The sequence below is a fragment of the Athene noctua genome, chromosome 5 (assembly GCF_965140245.1).
Source record: "Athene noctua chromosome 5, bAthNoc1.hap1.1, whole genome shotgun sequence".
Classification (NCBI taxonomy): Eukaryota; Metazoa; Chordata; class Aves; order Strigiformes; family Strigidae; genus Athene; species Athene noctua.
This window is the reverse complement of record NC_134041.1, coordinates 61,706,802-61,727,508: the sequence shown is the minus strand read 5'-3', so window position 1 is coordinate 61,727,508 and position 20,707 is coordinate 61,706,802. Positions and strand designations below refer to the sequence as shown.

Genomic DNA, 20,707 nt, shown 5'->3' with positions numbered 1-20,707 from the left:
TTGATGGTGATGCACATTTTTCTGTACTCTCTGGAGTGTTTTTTTCCTGGAATTTCTATTATTTCTATTAAGTCATGAGGACCTTCATGCAGTAAAGTTAAATGCGTGAACTTCACAAGGCTAATCTACTTACTTTAAATGAGACACCTTTATCATTTCAATAGCTGGCTCGTCATTGCCTCGCTCCCCACGAAATGCGATGCTCCTGCCTGGAACACAAAAACAAGATGGGAGAACACAGAAATAGTTACTGAACTAAATGTAAATAGAGAAATAGTTTAGAAACTATTCTGTTTGTAAGCAGAAATGGTTTACAAACTGAACTAGATCATCACCAAGCCATACCTTACATTATTCTTTCACTGTTGAAGTTTTACTGCATTTCAAAGTACTAAATACAAACTCTTCTGTCTAATATAATACCTGACTCGCTTCCAGAACACAACCACTGAAACTGATGCATCATCAGCATTACAGAAATAGAGAGTTCAAAGAGTTATTATCTTCTACTCAAAGCCAATGAGATATAATCTCAGTTCCCCAAGGAGGAAATTAATGAGTAGATTTCAAGTTTTTGTAAGATAAATTAATTCTGCATAAACTAAGTCTGAAAGTATTTCCATGATGAAGTACCAATTAATCCTACACTTAGCAAAACCATTCTCTCTTTCCATCTAAAAGAATAAATCCTAAGAATTGATAAGCTTATCCCCAACAGTTTTCACTCACCTGTATAAAGTGTTGCAGAATTAAAGATGTTATACATATCACTAAAATAAATAATGATCTACACTCATCAGGGTATTGCAGGAGCTCTTACGAAGTTTCATTGCCTTTAGCTTTCAAGGAAAATTCAAGTTTTCAAACTTTGGCAACTCTTGAGGCTGCTCATAGCTAAATTACTTATCTTAGACCAATTATGTGAATAAATCTAGTTATCAGCAATGCTAGTTAGAGCTCTCAAGTCAGAGACCAGGCTACAGGAAACCTTTCAGCTCTATTTGCTTCATTAGTGAAGAAACACCTTAGGAATTTTCTTCCTTATTTTTGTTCAGAAATGTAAATGAGAACTGCATCAAAGTGTTCATGAAGCAAATACAAATCAGCACAGTTTTCCTAGCCCTCACATAGAAAGTTGGGCTAGTAAGCGATAGAAGAATCAACAATCAAACAGTTAAGTAGTCATGCCTTTCTTGTAAGCTTTAAAAGAGGAAATGTAACATTTTTCAAGCAAACCATATGCTAAGGTCTCAGGTATTCACATTTACTTGAAAATTGGTTGCCTGCAGAAATACTGAACCTTTTATCACTTGTATTTATTAATTATTCCATACTTGTTTACAAGCTGAGCGAAAAATCAAAATTCCATTAAAGTACGTATGTTTTTTGATTTGATTTTGAACAAATGAACAAAGACATGATATGGAATATAATTACAATAATGTCATGTGAAAAGAATAGCCTCTTTGTGTAGCACCCTGGCAATACAAAAACTGAGTCTTTTCTATAAGCATAAAAAAATAACAATAAAAAAAGAATCACTTTATAGTACTTAAAGCAATTCAGAATTAGCCATGTGTTACAAGATTCAGGTTCTTCAATTAGAAATTAAATGGCTCCATGTTTTCAGATTCAAAAATAATTTAAAGTTATCAAACTGCTTCCTATTTTGGGCTGTCTAATCTACCAAATTATACCTCCTAGTATTGTGCAAAATACTGAGTTCAATCACAAATACATTTGTCTTCCATTATAAGGCCAGAATAGTTGAAAAACACAAATAACCTGTTCATTTTGCTAGTAACAGCATCTTTTACAAAGTTCTTTATTTTCTAACCCTTTAATTCCTTACAAAAGTATCAGATTTTATTATTAAAATATCCATGAGACATTCATACACGCACTCAAACTCTGGTCATGCACCTGGCCCACCTTGAAAAATTATCTGTTGGTGATAGAAACCACAAAAAATGGTTCAACACTATTTCAGGTGCACATGAAACCATGGGTGTAGACTGTGACAAAATACATTTGGAAATATATGCATTGTGTGAACAAAATACAACACTAATACCCATGCTGTGTGAACGCTTCTAAACCTCCTGCTGACAAAGATTCATTCTTTTAGTAAGTCCAAGCCACAGACATCTATGCAAAGGTGTTGTTTCAAGTCTGTCTGTAGAGCACCAGATGGAACACATTACGTGACTTCACAAGGACAGAAAAACAGAACCAGTTAAAGCTCCTCTTTATTATTTTTGTCATGACAACAGAAGAAAAAAAAAAAAGTAAGAACTTATGGTTGTCACTCCCCAGCAAATCTGTCAGCCTCTAGTACAGATTTCTCAGGAAATACTAACCTGTTGGTAGGTCCACGAGCTGCAGCTCATTCCGTACTAGCCCCAGATTGTTAGGTGTTGACGTGGCAAAGGAAATAAACCCAGTCAAGCTTATCCACTCAATTCCCCTGTCATCAGAAGAGAGTACATGGAGCATATTAGCCAAAATATTTGAATGGCTAGAAAATAGCCTGGACAGAAGTACAATAATTTTTTTCATGCACATTCTTCAATTTGAAAACAGGACAGAAGTAATTTTCTACACTTTACAGAAATACTATATTTAAGCATAAAAGGAAGCTACGCTATGACTTATAAAGTTAGTAAACTGAATTGGAGATTTCTTTTCAGAGTACACTAGTTCTTGTTTGGTTGAAACAAAAATTTCAGTTAGAAACACTGGTAGCTTTAACAAAAATCCCTCACAGATACTCTAGTGCTGAGTGGACTAAAAGCACTGCTCTGATTAAGTCACTAGTTTACCACAGGGGAAGAACTATCAAGTAACTTAAATTTGCCAGCATAGAGAAAGAGAAAAATATTCATAAGGACAGCAGGGTGGGGAGACTTGATTCTTTCAGTATCGAAAGAGGAGAAACAAACATGATCAAAAAAAAGAGAGGCCCTAAACAGATTTCAGAGGCTATCATGAAAGAACTCAAAACCTCGTAATTTTTTTGTTGTTGTTCTTTTAGATCATGACAAGGTATCCGCAGATCAAATTACCTTGAAGTGTTGCAAGGATGTAAAGTTACACTGCATACAACATACTGTCAGCACATATGGATTCTAAGCAAATTCTTGAAATGTACCACAGGCCACAAAAGGCTAGAAAGCAGCACTAGGTGGTACTGTTCCAAAACAAGACAGTTCTCTGTCTCCATTTCCCACATGCACTTTGTGCCAGCATAAATTGCTGAGTGCTTTATCTGTGAAATAAATCAAGGAACTAATCTAAAAGAAAATTGAGACTGTTCTAATACATACATGTGGCCAAGTTCATCTTAACACGGATAAAAGGATTTAGGTTTTCCTCAAATCCTTCAAACACAGATTACTTAAAAACTATTTCTAGGACTACTAAACCTTCTGTTACATAAATTGCAAAATTATGGTCTGTTTTGCAAGAATACATGTGAAATATGAGAAAGATAAATACCATTATTTATGATTTACTGTCTGTAAATCCAGCTCACATTGTACTAAGTAGAAGTTTCCCAAATGCAATGTAGGTGGATGAAAGCAAAAAGCACTCCCATAATATCTTGCACTTATAAGTTACATCCATACTTATTTTTTTAGTTCAAGCTTTGAAAAAATGAGAAGTTTTATTCCTAAATCCTCAAGTAAACTTAAAAATATAGGATCCAGGCCATTTCCCACCAGGCCCTATGAAAGTTCAACCAATCATTTCAATCAAAATGAGAAGTATTCAATTATTAATTGAAACATTACAAGAATGACTGAATAGAAATCTACAATTGCAATAATGTGTGACACTGAAGTCTTGAAATGGTCATAAATACGGGGAGCTTTCTGAAATGGAAGACATATGAATTCTGACACCTTTCTCCTTTTTATCTATTATTCTACTATGTTTTTTGTAAAAAGCACAGAATACTCATAATGCATTGTTATTACCAGTAGTTATTCACCATTTTCGTTTAAAGACCTGAGGCATTTTCTATACCTCTTTCATCAGCCCAGATTTAACAGGAGAATTCCATTTCCTTTGTTGCTGGCTGGACATCTGTCAATACCGATAAAAACCTACAGAAACCCAAGACACTCATAATCAAAAGGAAACCTTATCTTAGCTAACTGCTTGCACTTGAAACAATAACATTTTTGTTATTGTCATACATGTAAATTGACAATCTGAAGACATTGTGGTTCAAGTTTTAATGAAGGAAACAAGAAATTACTTCCCTATCGAAATATCTCCACTTGCAATATTTTGTAATAAAAGACATTTTTGTCTACTAGAATTAAGGGTTACATTCAGCTGTAAACTATTTGTCAGACTGGATCCACTCTTAAAACATGAAATTCAGGGATTCTATACAGTCAACTTGTCTCAGTTACTTCAGAGGTAAGATTCAGTTGCTTTAATTAATGTTCCCGATATGAACAAATTACAGAGTGTATTTAAGACAAGGCAGCTTCTACTCAAATTAATTGTAAGAATTATAAGAAGAGGAGAAATGTAAAACTGGAAATCAAACTATATCTTAAAGAAAACGGTATTAAAATCTCAATCATATTATCAGAAAATACTCCTGGCCTCAAATTTTGTTATTTAAAAAGAATTTTCCTTGTACTTCAAAAGTATTTGTATGGTCTGTATGTCCAAAAGTGAACGTCAGCAAGGGAATAATTTTTCCTTTTTAAAAAGAGGAAGGTTAAGAAAAAGAAATTGTTGAACATGGTACATCTGAGATAATGGTATATCCTTGTAACGGCTACTTCAGAATTCAATTCCAAATACACAGGATTTCACTGCAACACTGCTTATTCTTGTCAGGCACCACATATTTACTAATGCAGAGAAATCAACCTAGCACACCAACCTGTATGACAGAAGGGTCAGGGATTTTTCATTCATCTTTCCTTATGAGAGGAAAATTTTTCAAGGAGTTGACGAATGTTTGCAAAGCAGTTTCCCAAAGGGGAGTCAGCTTAAATTCAACTGCTAAAACATGGATGTAAAGCAGTAATTTTCAAGTTTTGCCTGCAGGCTATAAACTTTCTTGTTACAGTCAGTGAGATTTAAATTTTAAAAATTAAAGCTGTTGCAATCTTGAACTTGCTGAGCTTCAGCAAAAAAGAATGAGAAGCACTGCTCAAGTCATAGTTATGTATCTATCAGAATAAGCAAAAGTAGCAGTGAGAGGCATTGCAAATGCACCACTTTTCCCTAAACTAATGCTAAATTGCAGGCATTTTATTTACATGTCTCAAATACATTCTTCCTCTGCACTGAAGATTATTATAATCTCCTATCTTACCACAATAGCTGAGATTGGTCTACTTAAGAGGTCTGAACAGGTATCAGACTTAGTTATTCCATGGTTCTTCTAATTCCTCTTAGCCATAATAATTATTTGCATTTCTCTCTATCCTGCAGGAAGAAAGACTGACCTCCTGCTCCCTGCTTCTTTCAGCCAGCATAGATGCTATAGTCCCCTTCTGGTTTTTTCCCTTCACTTAAGCTCCTAGCAGTGACCTGGTTGAGTTATCCTGTGTGTTCTCTGAAGCATTTCTGCTGCTTCTTGCTTCAGTCCCCTTATAAAAACTAAATTACACTCAAAGGCGAAGTATTTACTCACAGAGTTCTATTTAAACAAATAGTGAAATAGCAAAGTAATAATCACTGATACAATTAATATTCAAGGTTACTCATGACTATGAACTATCTTAAATGGAGGAAAGACTAAAAATTCTCCCTCCTCCTAATCACAATACAGAATTGCAAAGTTAAAAAAAAAAAACGCAGAAATCAGCATGTGACTACATATGTACCTTCTACAAAAGAACACTTTAAACTTAGAAAAAATGTAATTGCTAGCATCTAGACAATTCAGTGGCCATTATTTTAGTACACCCTCATAAACTACAGAGCACTGAAAACTCTGCTGGTCTTGAGTTACAATTTCAGGGTATTCTCAGTTACAAACTAAAATAATGGCATACCCTAAAGGTGTATTTTCAGATAAAACTAAAATAGAGGCATTATGCAATCTATCTGCATTTTAGAGGTAAAGTAAGAATTCCCACTGAAAGAAAGACTGTTGCCCTCCATGAATATTAATAAATAAATAAAAAAAAAAATCCCTGTGTCTTATTCTACATTGCTTAAAGCATTCCACTGAAGTAGAAAAAATTATGTAGAAAGTCATTCAGACCATTAAGACTGGGATTGAAGAAATTAAAACAAATATTTAAAAGACTTACCCAGATAACAGCTTACTGCTAAATAAAATTCACAATAATTTTGTTTTAAAAATACCATTTGTGTGAAGACAGTTGCTAGAAAGACAATGTATTCTCGAAGTTTTTCAAAAGTTGCAGAACGCTTACAAAGTGAAAAGACCAAACTAAGAATACTTCCAATAACATGTGAAGCCTAAATAAAAGGAAGAAATATTTTTTCAAAAGCATATTGCCTCCTCTCTCCCCATCTTAAATTTTTTTAATGTATCCAGCAAGCACCATCTTGGCATTATCTTACCATTAGTTATTCAATAATTTATGTCACTGTGTACACACAAATACACAGTACAACAGCTTTAAAGCTTACTCTGTTTCTTCTTAGGATGGATAAACACTGAGTCCTGCATTTGGCTTTTAAAATCTTTAATGATAAAATTATTTTTACTTCAGTTAGAACCAGAACTATCTCAACAGCAATTTCAGCCCCAAGGGGTCAAAGTAAATAAACCTCGGCCTACAAAACATAATTATTTCAAAGGACACAATCTGTGAGTCACAAACAGTTATATAAATAAGACACTATAATAAAGTTTCTTGTCCTAAAGAGACTTCTTTGTACTACGATTCACTAAAGAAACTGGAAGTAGTCGATACGCATCCTAGATCAGCAGACACAGGTACAATTCAAATATCTAGTTCAACGTAATTTTCACTCCAGTTTTGACAGTGCGTTACTGCTTATACACAGCAAAGATACTGTTAGGGTAGACTACTCAAGAGGCAATTTTCTTGAGCATCATTAACAATGAAGCAAGACATTAGACGTTTTAGTAGTTGTCTCTCAGAAGGATTATAGTAGGAATTAAAATTAAAATCTTACTTGACTTCACAGGAATGGATGCTTAACTCTTTGTGTAAGAGTCCACTTGTAAGATGAAACACCAGGACAGAGCCATTACTTGTACCTATAAAAAGTGATTTGGGTTTTTTTTAAAAAAAGACTCATTTTATTCTCTCCTTCCATGCTTTATTAAAAATGCAAGATTTACAGCTATTTCCCTCTTTCTCTTTTTTTTTTTTTAAATACCTGTAGCTATGATATATTTTACAGTTTTAGAAAAGTTTTTTGATTTCTAGTACTTAAATCACAAATATAAAATCCTTCAAGGTTCTCTGCAGACAGTGATATCCATTTAGATCAAGACATTTTCCTGAACCTGAATCTGTTGAGCCTGCAGAAAATCTGTTCATTCTTCCTGCATTTTCACAACATAGCCAGTTGCAGGAAAAAGGAACATTTCTTCTTGTTTTGATTACTCAAGATTAGTAAATGTCTCAAGGAAGGGTATTAACTGTTATCCACTAATAATCCCAGGGGAGAATCGTGAGTAGATTTTACCAAATCATTAAAGCAATTCTGCTTTCTCATCCCTGAAATAATGACCTCTTTCAAATTACAAATCAATAATTTAGTAGCTATTAGCTTCAATTAGATCAAAACCATTACAAAACACTGGAAGTTAAATTTTCTATTAGACACTGGGAAGACTTACTTATTCTTCTCTTTTTTTCCTTTATACTCCTATCAACCTCATTAAATACAACAATGGATACCTGAAGAGCCATTCAAGATACCTTAAGTCTAGACTGATGCAGACCTTGCTGTAAATGCACTTTATACCTACCTATTGGTTTCCTAATCTTTATATTTCACCTGTTTTTAAGGCTACAGCTTATATAAAATCAAAATTTACATTTTAGCAGCATCACATCATGTAATGATAGCTTGCCTACCTTTTAGAGCACAAACACTGATGGCACTTTTAGCTCAGTAATAATAGAAGCATTACAATAACTGCATACATACACGTACACATTATTATGGCGTTTTCACTACTGGAGTGAGATCCTCTTTGTAAGCTCCTGTGTAACATTTACCCTTGCAATACTTGTCACCTTGCCCAAAAACCCTAGAAGACTCTATAGCACAGGCAAACCTTAAGAATAACAAGAATCTCCCAAGTTTGTCTTGAGACAGGCACAGTGTGAACCGGGCAGCCCAGAACCAACTGGTATCTCAGATATATCGAGAGCATGTTTAGACAACTCAAATCCAGAGGTCTGATTTTACAACCTACTATAATCTTTAAATTACAGCATGTCCGTGTCTACTGTTCCAGTTCACTGACTGCAGAGAAAGACAGCAGCCTGTATGGATACCCTGTGAAATCCTTAATGTGGTCTGAAAGAGCATGCCAGAAAAATCAGATTTAAATAGGGAGAACTCAAGAGTTAATAAATCGGGTGCTCACTGGCAACTATTCTAATATCTAGATGAGTTTAACTATATTTGTAATAAGAATAGATTTATTCAGGAAAAATAAAATTGCTTTAAGTATATTTTTAGGTACTTACATCAGAACAAAAATAGTCTCTCAAGTTCATTTACTTATTCTAGGAATGCGGTGCTGCAGAAGTCCGTATTTATTGATGTTTAGAATGAATTGAGAGCAGCATATAAAATGCTGAGTGTATAAATGGACCAGTATCATTGTAAATAAAAGGACAATACAAACTTGCTAATATACTGCAATTTTTCAGGTAACATTACTTAATTCCAAGGCAGGAAAAAAAAGAATCTGAAGACTATCATGGATGCAAACTAATACAAGGGTCACTACCTGTGCTTAGTTATACAGGATCAAAGGACTGATTTTTTTTTTTCTTCCGTATTAGTAACTATATTTGTATTTAATACAGAATATATTACTTTCAGAGCAAGGAATAACCTATTCAAGGCACTTACCAACAGCAAGGATTGGTTCATACTGTTTAATGTTTTTTGTTGTAAGAGGTGGGCACATGCGGATAGCAAATGGAGGCAAAGGAAGTCCTGAAAGAAGTCCAGTCAGAAGAAATTTGAGGTGAACTTCTTGAAGAAAAGAATTCTTTAACTGTTCTTCTCCAGCAACTGTGCCTTGCCCTGCTTAAAAATTAAAGCTCTTGTTAGTATTAAACTGAAATTGGAGATGTTATGGGAAGTTATCAGATAGAGGAGTCTGTATAATGAAACTTTTTGGAAGATTGGACTTCTACTAATTTCTCCAATACTAACTTTCTTTCCCAACGCTAAGAAGAAAAAAAAAAGGCAAAAAAAAGTGCAACCTTTTCAGTCTTCTGCCAGAACTCAAGGGTAGCTTTTACTTTTTTTTTCTCTCCTTTCGTGTTTTTTTTTAAAGTTAGTTACAAATATTTTTAAATTATTAGACCAATTCAAAGACTTATGAAGGTTTAACTCCAAACAGTAAAAACTGAGTGCATTTCACTACTGGAAATACAGTGAATTTGCTCAGATACAATAAAGATGGGCACAGAAAGATGTAACTCCCCTGCTGTATACCTTCTGCAGTCAGCTGTACCAGTCTGAGTGATGTAAGGTACAAAATAACAATAGCTATGATGTCAATGACTACAGGAAATGGAGATAAAACTCATGTCCTAAATGTCATCTTTTAATATATGAGATAAAGTGCAAAAGAACCTCCTATAGTGTTAAGCTGCCCGCACCAGCTAATACAGACAACTTTTAACAAAAGCAATTCCAAATCTGCACCTTTGTATCTCTGAGCAGCACTAGTCAATTTTCCAATAAAAATTAGTTTTAAAATTTAAAATTAGCCTTAAAAGAACATTTCTCAATACTGAAGTGCTGACTGGCATTTAGATTTAACAAAGATGGGATGCATCAGATAAATTGTCTTCATCTGTTTAAGATTACTTTCAAAAACCGAAGGGATTTTGGCCAAATTGCATTTTAAATTACTTTTATTTCCTCAGGGAAAATGAACTTTGACATTGGTCTGCAACACAAAAAAACTCAAAAAAATTAATTTGATAATTTCTTTAGCAAACAGGAATTCTTTTCTTTCAGAATTACTATTTAGATTGCACATAAAGTAATTCTAACATATGTAGTTCTTAAGTAAGATAATATGTACAATGATTCAAAAATCCTAGAAATGAGTAGCAATAATAGTGAAAATGTCTTACCAATCATGTTGTCTAATGAGAGGTCTGGAAGTTTATTTTGGAATGCTCCTACAGGAATCCCACAGAATGAGACTGGGGAATATAAAGGTGATGCACTTGAACTGCTGTAAAGGAAATGAAAATAAGTTCCTAACACAAACTGGATGGCCTGTTGACTTAGGTCTTTGATTTTTTTCCCCAGATTGATCTTTCAGTATTCCTACCACTTACTACTTGCAGAATGTTTTTGAGAAGATTATTACCACCATCAACTTCCACGAACAACTCTACCAGGAGATAATGCACACACAAATGTACAAAATTCAAAATAACTTTCATCTTCCTTACAGAGGTATTTCTAAGTAACAGAAAAAGACAGATCTATCCCTTGTTCTGAAGTAAGCACTGAATGGAGGCTTTTTAAAATATTGTGTATTAACATGTAGAGATATGTTCATGAATACAGCAACGATCATAAATATTTTTACATTTAAGAACAGATTCCCAAACTTGGGGAACGTTTTTTGTTAACCTATATAAACCTGTTATATAGCTTCCAGATGACGAAACCCATAACAGAAGCAATGCTTTTCACCTAAACATATGAGACACAATTGCCTCTGCATATACAAAACTCCAGCAGAAACTTACAGTACAACCTATGTTTACAATCTTGTGAGATATCTATGCATCAGGCTGTTGTGTTATTTTTTTTTCCCAACAACTGTGACAGGGTTCCAGCACAATCTCCATCCGAAAGGGACTCAAAGAATCCTTGCAGCCTTGCAATTATATCTTGCTGGGCAAGACAAGCAAAGACCAAAGACTACTGACTGCATCTAGGTGTATGCAAAAATGCAGTTTAAGGCCCATACAAAGGCATTTTCTTTAAAATCTCACTACAACAGGTTTTGAGTTCAAATTTTAGTTAAGACCATCAAATACAGCAGGATCAAGAGCTAATGGAGGAAGACTCCTTCAAAATCCATTAAAGACTGCCAACTAGAAATATGCTTTACTTTTCAGTACAATCCAACCATATCCTCTTCTCAGTGCTTCTTGTTATTATTACATTTTTCCTGGTTATATAATCATGACAGAGATCAATGTTTTAGAAATGAGTCTAAGAATACAAGAAGTAAAACCCAGCGACATATGGATCCTAAACAGCTCTCTTGGATATGCATCACAAAGAATCCATCTAACAGTATTTTTGAGAACACCAAGAATAAAAACATTAAATCACTGATGAGCGACAAAAAGGATCTATGTTGAAAATCTGGTACTACTGACATTTAAAAATGTACTAAGAATTCTGTATTTCTTTTATGCCAGTAAGTTATTTTATTCAATAGTACTTTAAAGGTTTATTGCAGCAGAATGGCCTTAATATACTGAATTTTCAAAGAACTATACTAATTCATATAGTATTTTTAGATACTGCTCAAAATCTAAAACTCTACAGGCTTTGTATATAAAAATATTGTCTATACCACTGTATTCCAGCCACCTGCTGTGCAGCCTCATATTGCTTCTGTGTCAAATTCACAAAAATAGAGCAGAAAACCTTTCTCCTACTAAAAATATGGTCCCCTACAGACTATTTTGAAGACCTTTCATATGACATGATGAGGGATCCATTCCTGAGGAAGATTACATAGTCTGAAAAAAGCCAAATGAGAAGAAAATGTTCCCCCCAAATAATGTGAATATTCATTCTATCTTTTGTTTCCTTATTCCAACCACTTAGTATGAATTTATGCTTTAAAGAAAGAAGGCTAAATACAGTTCCTTCACTTCCCCAAAGCAAGGGAACTAATCTATTTGAAAGATGTATTTTGTTCCTCTTCCTTTCATTCATACACACGTACAGCACATCACACTACCATACACATGAGGACATCACTGTTGCTTTTGGAATATAATTAAATATTACACGCCACTAGTAAAGGTACAGATGAAAGCTTTGATAAGAAAAATAAATCCCATTACCTGTTACGCACATTTCTGCCAGAAATACTTGATTTTAATTCCCAGATCATTACCCTCCCATCACTGACTATGAGAGCTGCAGAATTCTCATTCACTGGGCAACACACCATACTGAAGGGTCGAACTGTTTTTGTTACCCTGATTGCATCACACTGACTTCTTAAATCATAAATCAGCTCCTGAACTGGGTCTGGATCTGTAACATCAATGTCCCACAGAGGACAAACAATTAGAGTGGAAAACATATGATGTAATCAATCAACAGAGGTAAATTTGCAGCATGACTGAGCTCTTTGGTTGAAGTCCACATACTTCCTGTGCCACAATTAGGAAAAACAATCAAAAACTGCATAGTATTGATCTTGCTGTACACAACACAGATGTGAAAAGTTCTCTAAAGTGTAACTTTGTCTTTAAAATATCTTATTCCACATGAATCTTGCAAAATCTAAAAAAAAAAGACTGTTTCATATCTGGGCAGAAAGTGCATCTGCCCTCCACAATCCAGAACTCATTTGGTTTACTGGTGAACCTGTAAGCAAGTAATGTAGCTCACCAGAAATTACCAAACGACCAAAACCAAAACCAACCAAACTCTAACCAAAAAAACCACTTCTTTACATTTACAGAACTATGCCTTCCCTTCTTTATTCCAGTCTCCTCCATGATATTTAAAAGGCCATTCTTAGTAACATTTCATAAAAGAGACAAAGGTTTAATAATTTAGATTTTAATCTAAATTTAAGCCCATGTCTTAGTTCTAAAATCAGTTCAAATGACCAAAACCTTGTGCTTGCCTGAAAAATCTTTTTTCTTAAAGATAAAAAGAACATACTCACCAGCTTTTATCCAAAACATTCTTGTGGAGGTGACTCTAAAGCCACTTCATAATTAAGTATTATTTAGTGATAAAAGAATTTTCAGGGTATTAATATATCTTATTTTGCACTAAGTATCAGAGAAGTCAGAAACAATTTTGGGAAAATGCAGCATGAATTTAATGTATAAGAGAAAAATCAGAAGGTCTGTAATTCACCATCCTGTACAAGGTGTGATGGTTAATATTGGCATTAAGATATTAATTGAAATGCCTCAAAGTTCATTTCTGCACATTTTTGACACAAAACTTACCTGGCTCTTCATTTGGCGTTCCAGTTATACTGCAGTTAGATCTGCGAACTCTTAAAGTTATACAACCATTTTCATGTAGGCAAAATAACCCATCACGCTGAAAACAAGGAATTACCTAGGTAAAGAGATACTACATTTTACTGTGTTATCAAAATTTGATCCTTTGAAAAGTACTTTTATAAATGAACATACAATTCCTGCAAGTCACCAAAAACATTACCACTAATGCAACAGTTCAATGAATTTCTTTAGCTACAGTATTTGTGAATAAGGAATTCAATTAATTAGAGAAATTCATTGACAGGTTTTGTTCAAATTGTTTGGGTTTTGGGGTGGTTTTTTTTAAAACATTGATATACATATATATGTCTCAAATATATTCTTTTTAGTTATCCCTTAAAAAAAAATTCTTTTTTGATATCAAAATTCATGAATCCAAGAGAATGAAGATGTTTCAGTAAGATCTCAGGCTAGACTTAGCTGTCTAATTAAGCAAAGGCAGATGCTCACAGAACTAGTATTAACTTGTGTATAAGCAGCTTAACCACCAGAGAATGCAATGTCCTTTTCCCACAGCACTATTTCCACACTGGTAAGTTTTGTAACACCACAAAATGAAGTGGTTTTGCTGAAGACTTCAGAAGACTAAATTAACCAATGCTTGGTTCAGAGGACATTTTTCCCCCTGATGAGTTAACTTGTTTTCATCCCCTAGAACTAATCAATGAGTCACGAACTTACGTATGATCTTAATAAACTATGACAATGATAGAAATCAATCAAATTTTCATTACCTGTAGAAAAGGCACACCTGTTCTTTCAATTGCAATCACACCCACTGTCTGATTCACTTCCAAGTCAAGAATCAGAATCTCTCTGGGATACAATAACAGCATGTAGTTTCTTTTTGAAGGCAAATATGACAACTGAAGACAGTCGTTGAGTGTTACAGATTCAGCACTGTAAAACATCAGATATAAAATTTAATCAGTTTGTATCAACAAATACTTCAAGTTCAAAATAAATTTCACAGTATAAATTCTCCTGAAGCTGCATTTTTTTCAGGTATTCCCTATGTGGATCACTAGGCAAGAGCAGATTTCCATTTAATTGCTAAAGCAGTGAAAAGCATCACTGACCTCCAAAAGACACGGACTCTCTGTTGACTTTTGTCTAAATAAGATTATAGAGCAATATTCAAAATAGTCTGTATTTCAAATGGAACGAATGTAATTCTTCCACATCTCAAATACAAAGCAATTCAATTATAAACAGTGCTAGCTGCCATGATATTTACTGGTATTCATGGGAAATTACCCTCACACGTACTGCTTACTTGAATTTTTATATTATTATGCGTATTACTTTATTTTGAAATGAACTGAACTAGCCTATCAAGAATACCAGTCTTCAAAACTCAGAGAAAGTAGCAAAGAGCAGAAAACATCACCATTTTATGGAATGTTAACAGAAGGTTGGCTGCAAGGTAAAGAGGTTCATTAGGTGCATGCAAATCAATGAACAGCACTTAAGTCACATTGAAGAAAATCATCCTCATACTGTGCTCAGTTTGAAAGCCTCTGAACTCATTAAAGTGTAACTCCTTCTGAGAGGTTGTGTTTGTTTTTAATCTCCTCATTCTAACACACACTAAATCTTCCTTACACCCTTCTTGCATCTCATTCTCTGCTTCAGGAGTACGAGTCCCCTTTTTTCTGCCATCACTTTCCTGCCAATGTCCTGCTCCTCTTTCCTCAAAGTGTCCCTAAATTCATATGAAACTACATAAATCATTGCTGCTACAATTTTTTCTTCCCTTTTTCCAATCCTAGTCTTTTCGGGTGTTCTGGATGGGAAAGGATAGAGAAAAGAGCAACTTAAAATGCCATCAGGAGGATGTAAAAAAATTAGTATCTTTGTTGATTTATTGTTACTACAGAGCACACACAAGGCTGCAGCAGCGTACGTACTCAGTATTTGCAAATCAGGTGTTCTGTCCAGTGTAGCACAAATCACGCATTACAAAACACAAAATTACAAGATCATGCCCATTATCTTCATATAAAAATCTCAATTTGTTAAATGATTACCAGAGGAGGTATCTTCTCGGTTTGTAATTTAAATAGATAAGAGACTATAAATTTCATACCTGCACTAAATTTTGGTGTCAACTGCTAACTGATAATATGGTCTGATTAGTTTGTTCTCACGTTCACTAGAAGTCTGACAAATACTTTTATTACTCAAAAAAATATATAAAAAAAAAATTACACCACACAAGAAAGTAGCCTAGAGAATTTCTAACAAAACCAAAATCAACTCAAAATGCAACCACTTTAGTTTTAAAAGGTCAGAAAATACACAAACAAGTATGTATAAATTTTATTTATACACGATTAACTTAGAAAACACCTCCTACTGCAGTATCTTGTACGACATCAGAATCAGAACTCTTCTCAGGTATGAGTACTTGACACAATTTGTATTCTCTTATATCCCTTCTCATTAAACAATTTAAATGAAATACATTAGCCCATTTTCATCTTTTTTTCCCCAAGAAAGTTGTTTCTGAATTTACGTCTGCATGAAAATCTGTTCATGAAGGGAGAACATTATGTCATTAACTTACATAAAACATGTTGGGATGATATGGCTGTTTTTATGAACAGAAGTGGATGAATGACTGTCCATGTTATATTCCTAAGTAAAGTCCTCACATAGGATACTATCTATCTGCCCACCCCAATCAATTTTCTTTTTTTAAACTAATGATGTTATAGACTTTAACCTAATTATATTTATAAAATATATAGGTATATAAAACACTATCTGAGAAGAAATATGTGCAACCTACCTTGGTTTTTCATTACTGATTAAGATTTTTACTTTATCAAGGGCCTTTTTGGCCCCTGTAGCAGCAGCCAGCTTGTTGTGAGAAGGGCTGGAATGGGGACTAGAGATGTAAACCTTCTTCCCTGAACTGGCAGGAGCTTTGGAAGGAGAGAAGTCGGAGATGAACACTATTCCTTCACTGGTGAGCACTGTACCAAGAAAAACAACTCTTATTAGAGCAAAATACAATCTGTAATTTGATTGCAGCATTCCATTTTAATGAAATTTTGGTGGGGAGAAATGCTAATAACATTAATAATACTGTATTAGACAGAAAACTCGTAATTATAGACAACCAGCACCTCCTACTGAAATTGCAGCAGATGGTCCATTATAATTAATTAATATCCAAACTCAAATTTTCAAAATTAAGTCTATGCTAAAAAAATACTATGGAGATTACTGGCAGAAACCTCTTGGTTCTTCAGAACAGTTATTCTCTCTCATCAACTATTTTTCTTTACACTTCACAATGCAAATAGAAGGCAGGGTTGTCCATATTCGCTGTATCACCTTTTTTTTGTTCTCATGTAGCGCATGACTTGAAGAATCATTAACTCGCATTATTTATGTTGCAGCATAAAGAATCAGCTAAGCTGTAAAGATGTAGCTCAGATTTTACTACAGGTTTACAGAAGGTTGAATGGTATGGCAGACCAAAAAAAAAAACCAAAACCACCTACAAAGCCTGGAAACTGCACTGTCTCATTACAAATCAGGAGTGATGAAACTAAATTAAAGAATAAAATGGTGACTCTCTTATTTCTCTTAGTTTCTTTCTGCTAAAATGTGAATAAATCTGCACTACATTCTCCTTGATGTCTGAACTGCCTTTGAAACTGATGCTCACACTGTATTCGTTTTAAAAAAAAAAAAAAGTCCTGCTCAAAATAACATTTATTCTTGGTCTACTCATCTCACTGGATTCTCCCTCCGCATCCCTCCTTTTACAGCTTTTTATGTCAGTTTAACAAGGCTCTCTATACTTAGCTTCCTCCAGCTCCCTATCTACACGCTTTACCCCTTCTTTTGTACAGTCTCAAACATTTCTTTTCAGATGTCTAACTTCTCATGCCTACTTTTTCCCCTCCCCTAACATCATGGCATCTTATTTTAGAAGATTCCACATTAGCCAAAGACTCCACTGTCTTTGTTTTGAGACTCCTTCTTGGCATTTACAACATTATTCTCTACAACGCATTACGTTTAATCCCCAAATTAACATTTGAGTTTAACATTTTTCCTGGTCACACATATTCAGGCCACACTATTCTATACATATCAACTTACAAGCTAAGTGTGAGGGATCAAAGGGGTCAAATGAAAAAGATAGAATATTTTCAGCATAACTTTTCTTCCAAAGTTTGGTGCCCGTGTCTGCATTCCACAGTACGATATAGTTGGGTGGATGAACTGCAAGCAGTAAATCTCTAGAAGCATCTTGATTCCACAACCACTGCATGTCTGTCAAAAGAAAGAAGGAACAACAGTGAAATTAATTTTCAAAAAAAGGTTTGGTTTATTTTAAAACTATTCTTCTTCTATAATACCTTGTCTTTAAAGAAATAAATAGTGACTTGTTAGTAACAAGATGCTTCTGTTTCACAATTCTAAAAAATAAATCCCTTTTATGGCCTGAATTTATGTTTTTAACAAACAGCAATAAACTGAGTTACACATGTCTACACACAAGCACACAAATACTGTAGAGTCAAAATGAAAAGAGCCATATATTATCCCAATTAATATTTGGGATGACACCATGAAACAAAACACCATCCCAAATTTTTGAGATGGTATCAGTATTGGACCTGGAAACAAATGTCTTCTCCGCTTCAAATACTGTTTAAACAGAGTCTTAAGTTCAAGAGTAAAATGAAACTGACTATAACACTATCAAGTACAGTGCTTAAATGCTAGGGTCAGTCTGAAGAGATATGGTTGCAAATCATCACAGCTGGGCATCATTTAAACATTCAAGATAAATGCACATAAAAGACTATGTTTTCTGTCAATAAGAACATAGAGACACCTCAGTTACTTGAAAAGAGCTGTATTAGAGTTTCCTACATGCTCCACAGGGCAGTGTTTTAGACAATAGAATGGGTCAGGCAGGCAATCGATCAACTCCCCCCAGTTCAGATCCTACCACTCGCTGCATCACCTCACCAAGTTACAGCTTCTCTACAGCATGTTCATTTATTTTAAGATGTCAAGAAACCTTCCTTCCTCAACCGTTCTTCTGTTTTATCAATTCAGCTTTTTCAGAGCTGGTAAGTGCTTCTCACTAGGTTTCAGAGGAAAAAAAAAAAATCCAGTCTGGTGTGTTCCAATCAGTTATACTGTAAGTTAACAAAAGGTTAACTCCTTCTCAGCTGAATGCAACGTTTAGATCAAATAAAGAAGAGTGCCCTACACTGATGCACCACTTTTCTGCTCATTGAAACAGTGAGGCTCCAGCTGTTACCCTACAAAGCTCTTGAAGATACACAGAGAACCAGCAGACCACTCTGGTGTTCCATCTCTCTATCTGCACCACTTTCTAATGGCTTGTAAAAAGCCAGAGGCCTCAGAAACAGATGGAAAGGAAAAGAAACTGCTTTTGTTAGAGGTTATTGCTGAATCAAATCAGGGACTGGCAGAACAGAATTTTTATTCTGTTACTTATGAACTTTTTTTTTCTCACCCAGCAGATTGGAAAGCCTTCACTGGTTCCAAAAACCTGGAGAAAACTTCAAATGACGTGGTCAAAACTCCACTAAACATTCAGTGAACTGGTGTGAAGAGTAAATAAAACAACTTCTAAACACACACACACACACTGAAATAAAACTAATAAAATTAACTGCAGTCAATAGAATAAAATGTTCGGTGTCCCTTACAGATATACAATATTGTATCTACTTTCACAGGATTTATATATAAAAACAGATTAACAATAAAACTCAAGCCAATTTCATAAGTGGGCTTTCATGTGATAGAATTCAAAATAAACAGGTATAACTCCAGCATTATAAAGAATTTTTAGAGTAGTCCGAATAAACTATAAATTGTTCTTAGAAATTCAGTATGGTAGTTTCTTGCGACGGGGGGGGGGGGGGTGGGGGGGGGGTGGGTGTGTGTTTCTAAATATTACTTCTGAAATAATTGGACATATTTGATAGCGTGGGCAGTGGTAGCAATAAGAATCCAGAACATGGAGCAGAGCGTGTCGCTGCTGCTGTACTTGCAGAGTTATGCCCCCCAGCTAATTCTGAAAGAGCCAGCCGGGTGCTGGAAGCAGCTCACTGGCAGCATCAGCTCAGGTCCTGGCAGCAGACCAGCCACAGAAGCACAGCCACAAAGCTACCCAGGTTCATTCCAGTGCTCTACCCAGCTCCTGGTCAGCTCTGTTAGGAGTAATTCCAACTGACAGAAGTAATTCTGTAAATACCACAAGTAATCAGAAGCAAAATACAATAGTAGGAGTACTACTATCAACTACAGACCACACCCATTAAAGCACTAGTAAAAATGACATTAAGTGTGTGATGCAACAAGGAACGAAGTCTAGATTTTTTTTATGCCCTTTTCTGAGTTCTAACCACTACCTTAACTTTTTCATTGATGAAAGACAAGATGCTAACTAATGAAAGGGAGCATTTGATGGATGATGCCTTACTAATAAATGGGCACAAAAAGCAGCAAGGACAAAGACAATTATTCCTTTCCAATGTATTCTCTTAGTTGTGTTATACCCGGCCAGTGGCTACATTTTCCATTCTCTGTCACCAGACCAATTAAGATAGCACTTACCTCTATGCCAGGCTTCTAGACATTTCTGCCTCTAGCACAAGCAAACATAAATCTTCCATAGCTTACAACATCATAAATGCTTAGCTCCTTTCTCCAGGCTTTTTGGGGTTTTTTGGTAGAGTTTTGTTTGGCTGATCAGTTTTTATTTTTGTTTTTTATTTCCCCCAGAGACTTGTGAAATCCCTGAATGAGATCAAGAATTCTTTTCTGATAGCAGGATAAAGAATCTTCAAATATTCAGCTGCCCAGAAGTGTTTGGGTAGGGTTTTTTGGGTATTTTTCAGAACTTCCCAGCTGCACTAGGCTATCACCCATAGAAGAGAATCAAAAGCAGCAAATTCTGCCACTAAACTATTTTCTCAAATGAAAGCTAAAACCAGTTATTTATACCATCCCAAAATTTCCCCTTTCTCTTGACTGTGTTAATCCTTGCTATTTATGTCTTCCTAATTACACTAGAAACTAATTCAAATGTGTCATGCTGTTTCAAGACTTTGTAATACTAACTCCAACTCTATGCAAAACCTTATTTACAACTCTCTTCTACACTAAAATTTAGTCACTTCTCACATTTTAATATTGCTATGCATAGAAAA

General features: G+C 34.7%; 1 protein-coding gene across 6 annotated transcripts in view; it reads right to left on the bottom strand.

The window, feature by feature from the left end:
- The window catches only part of WDR11 (WD repeat domain 11), a 45,666-nt gene that overhangs the window by 18,217 nt on the left and 6,742 nt on the right, over window positions 1-20,707 (bottom strand). For 3 of the 6 annotated variants that reach the window (XM_074907856.1, XM_074907861.1, XM_074907860.1), the window contains 10 exons: window positions 17,607-17,780; window positions 16,279-16,465; window positions 14,219-14,384; window positions 13,425-13,539; window positions 12,294-12,489; window positions 10,323-10,426; window positions 9,079-9,258; window positions 7,153-7,237; window positions 2,361-2,467; window positions 134-209 (listed from right to left, as the gene is read on the bottom strand). In XM_074907856.1, coding sequence (XP_074763957.1) covers window positions 134-209; window positions 2,361-2,467; window positions 7,153-7,237; window positions 9,079-9,258; window positions 10,323-10,426; window positions 12,294-12,489; window positions 13,425-13,539; window positions 14,219-14,384; window positions 16,279-16,465; window positions 17,607-17,780 — 1,390 coding nt within the window. The remainder of the gene's footprint in view (window positions 1-133; window positions 210-2,360; window positions 2,468-7,152; window positions 7,238-9,078; window positions 9,259-10,322; window positions 10,427-12,293; window positions 12,490-13,424; window positions 13,540-14,218; window positions 14,385-16,278; window positions 16,466-17,606; window positions 17,781-20,707) is intronic. The other 3 variants (XM_074907857.1, XM_074907858.1, XM_074907859.1) reach the window with 3 other exon arrangements.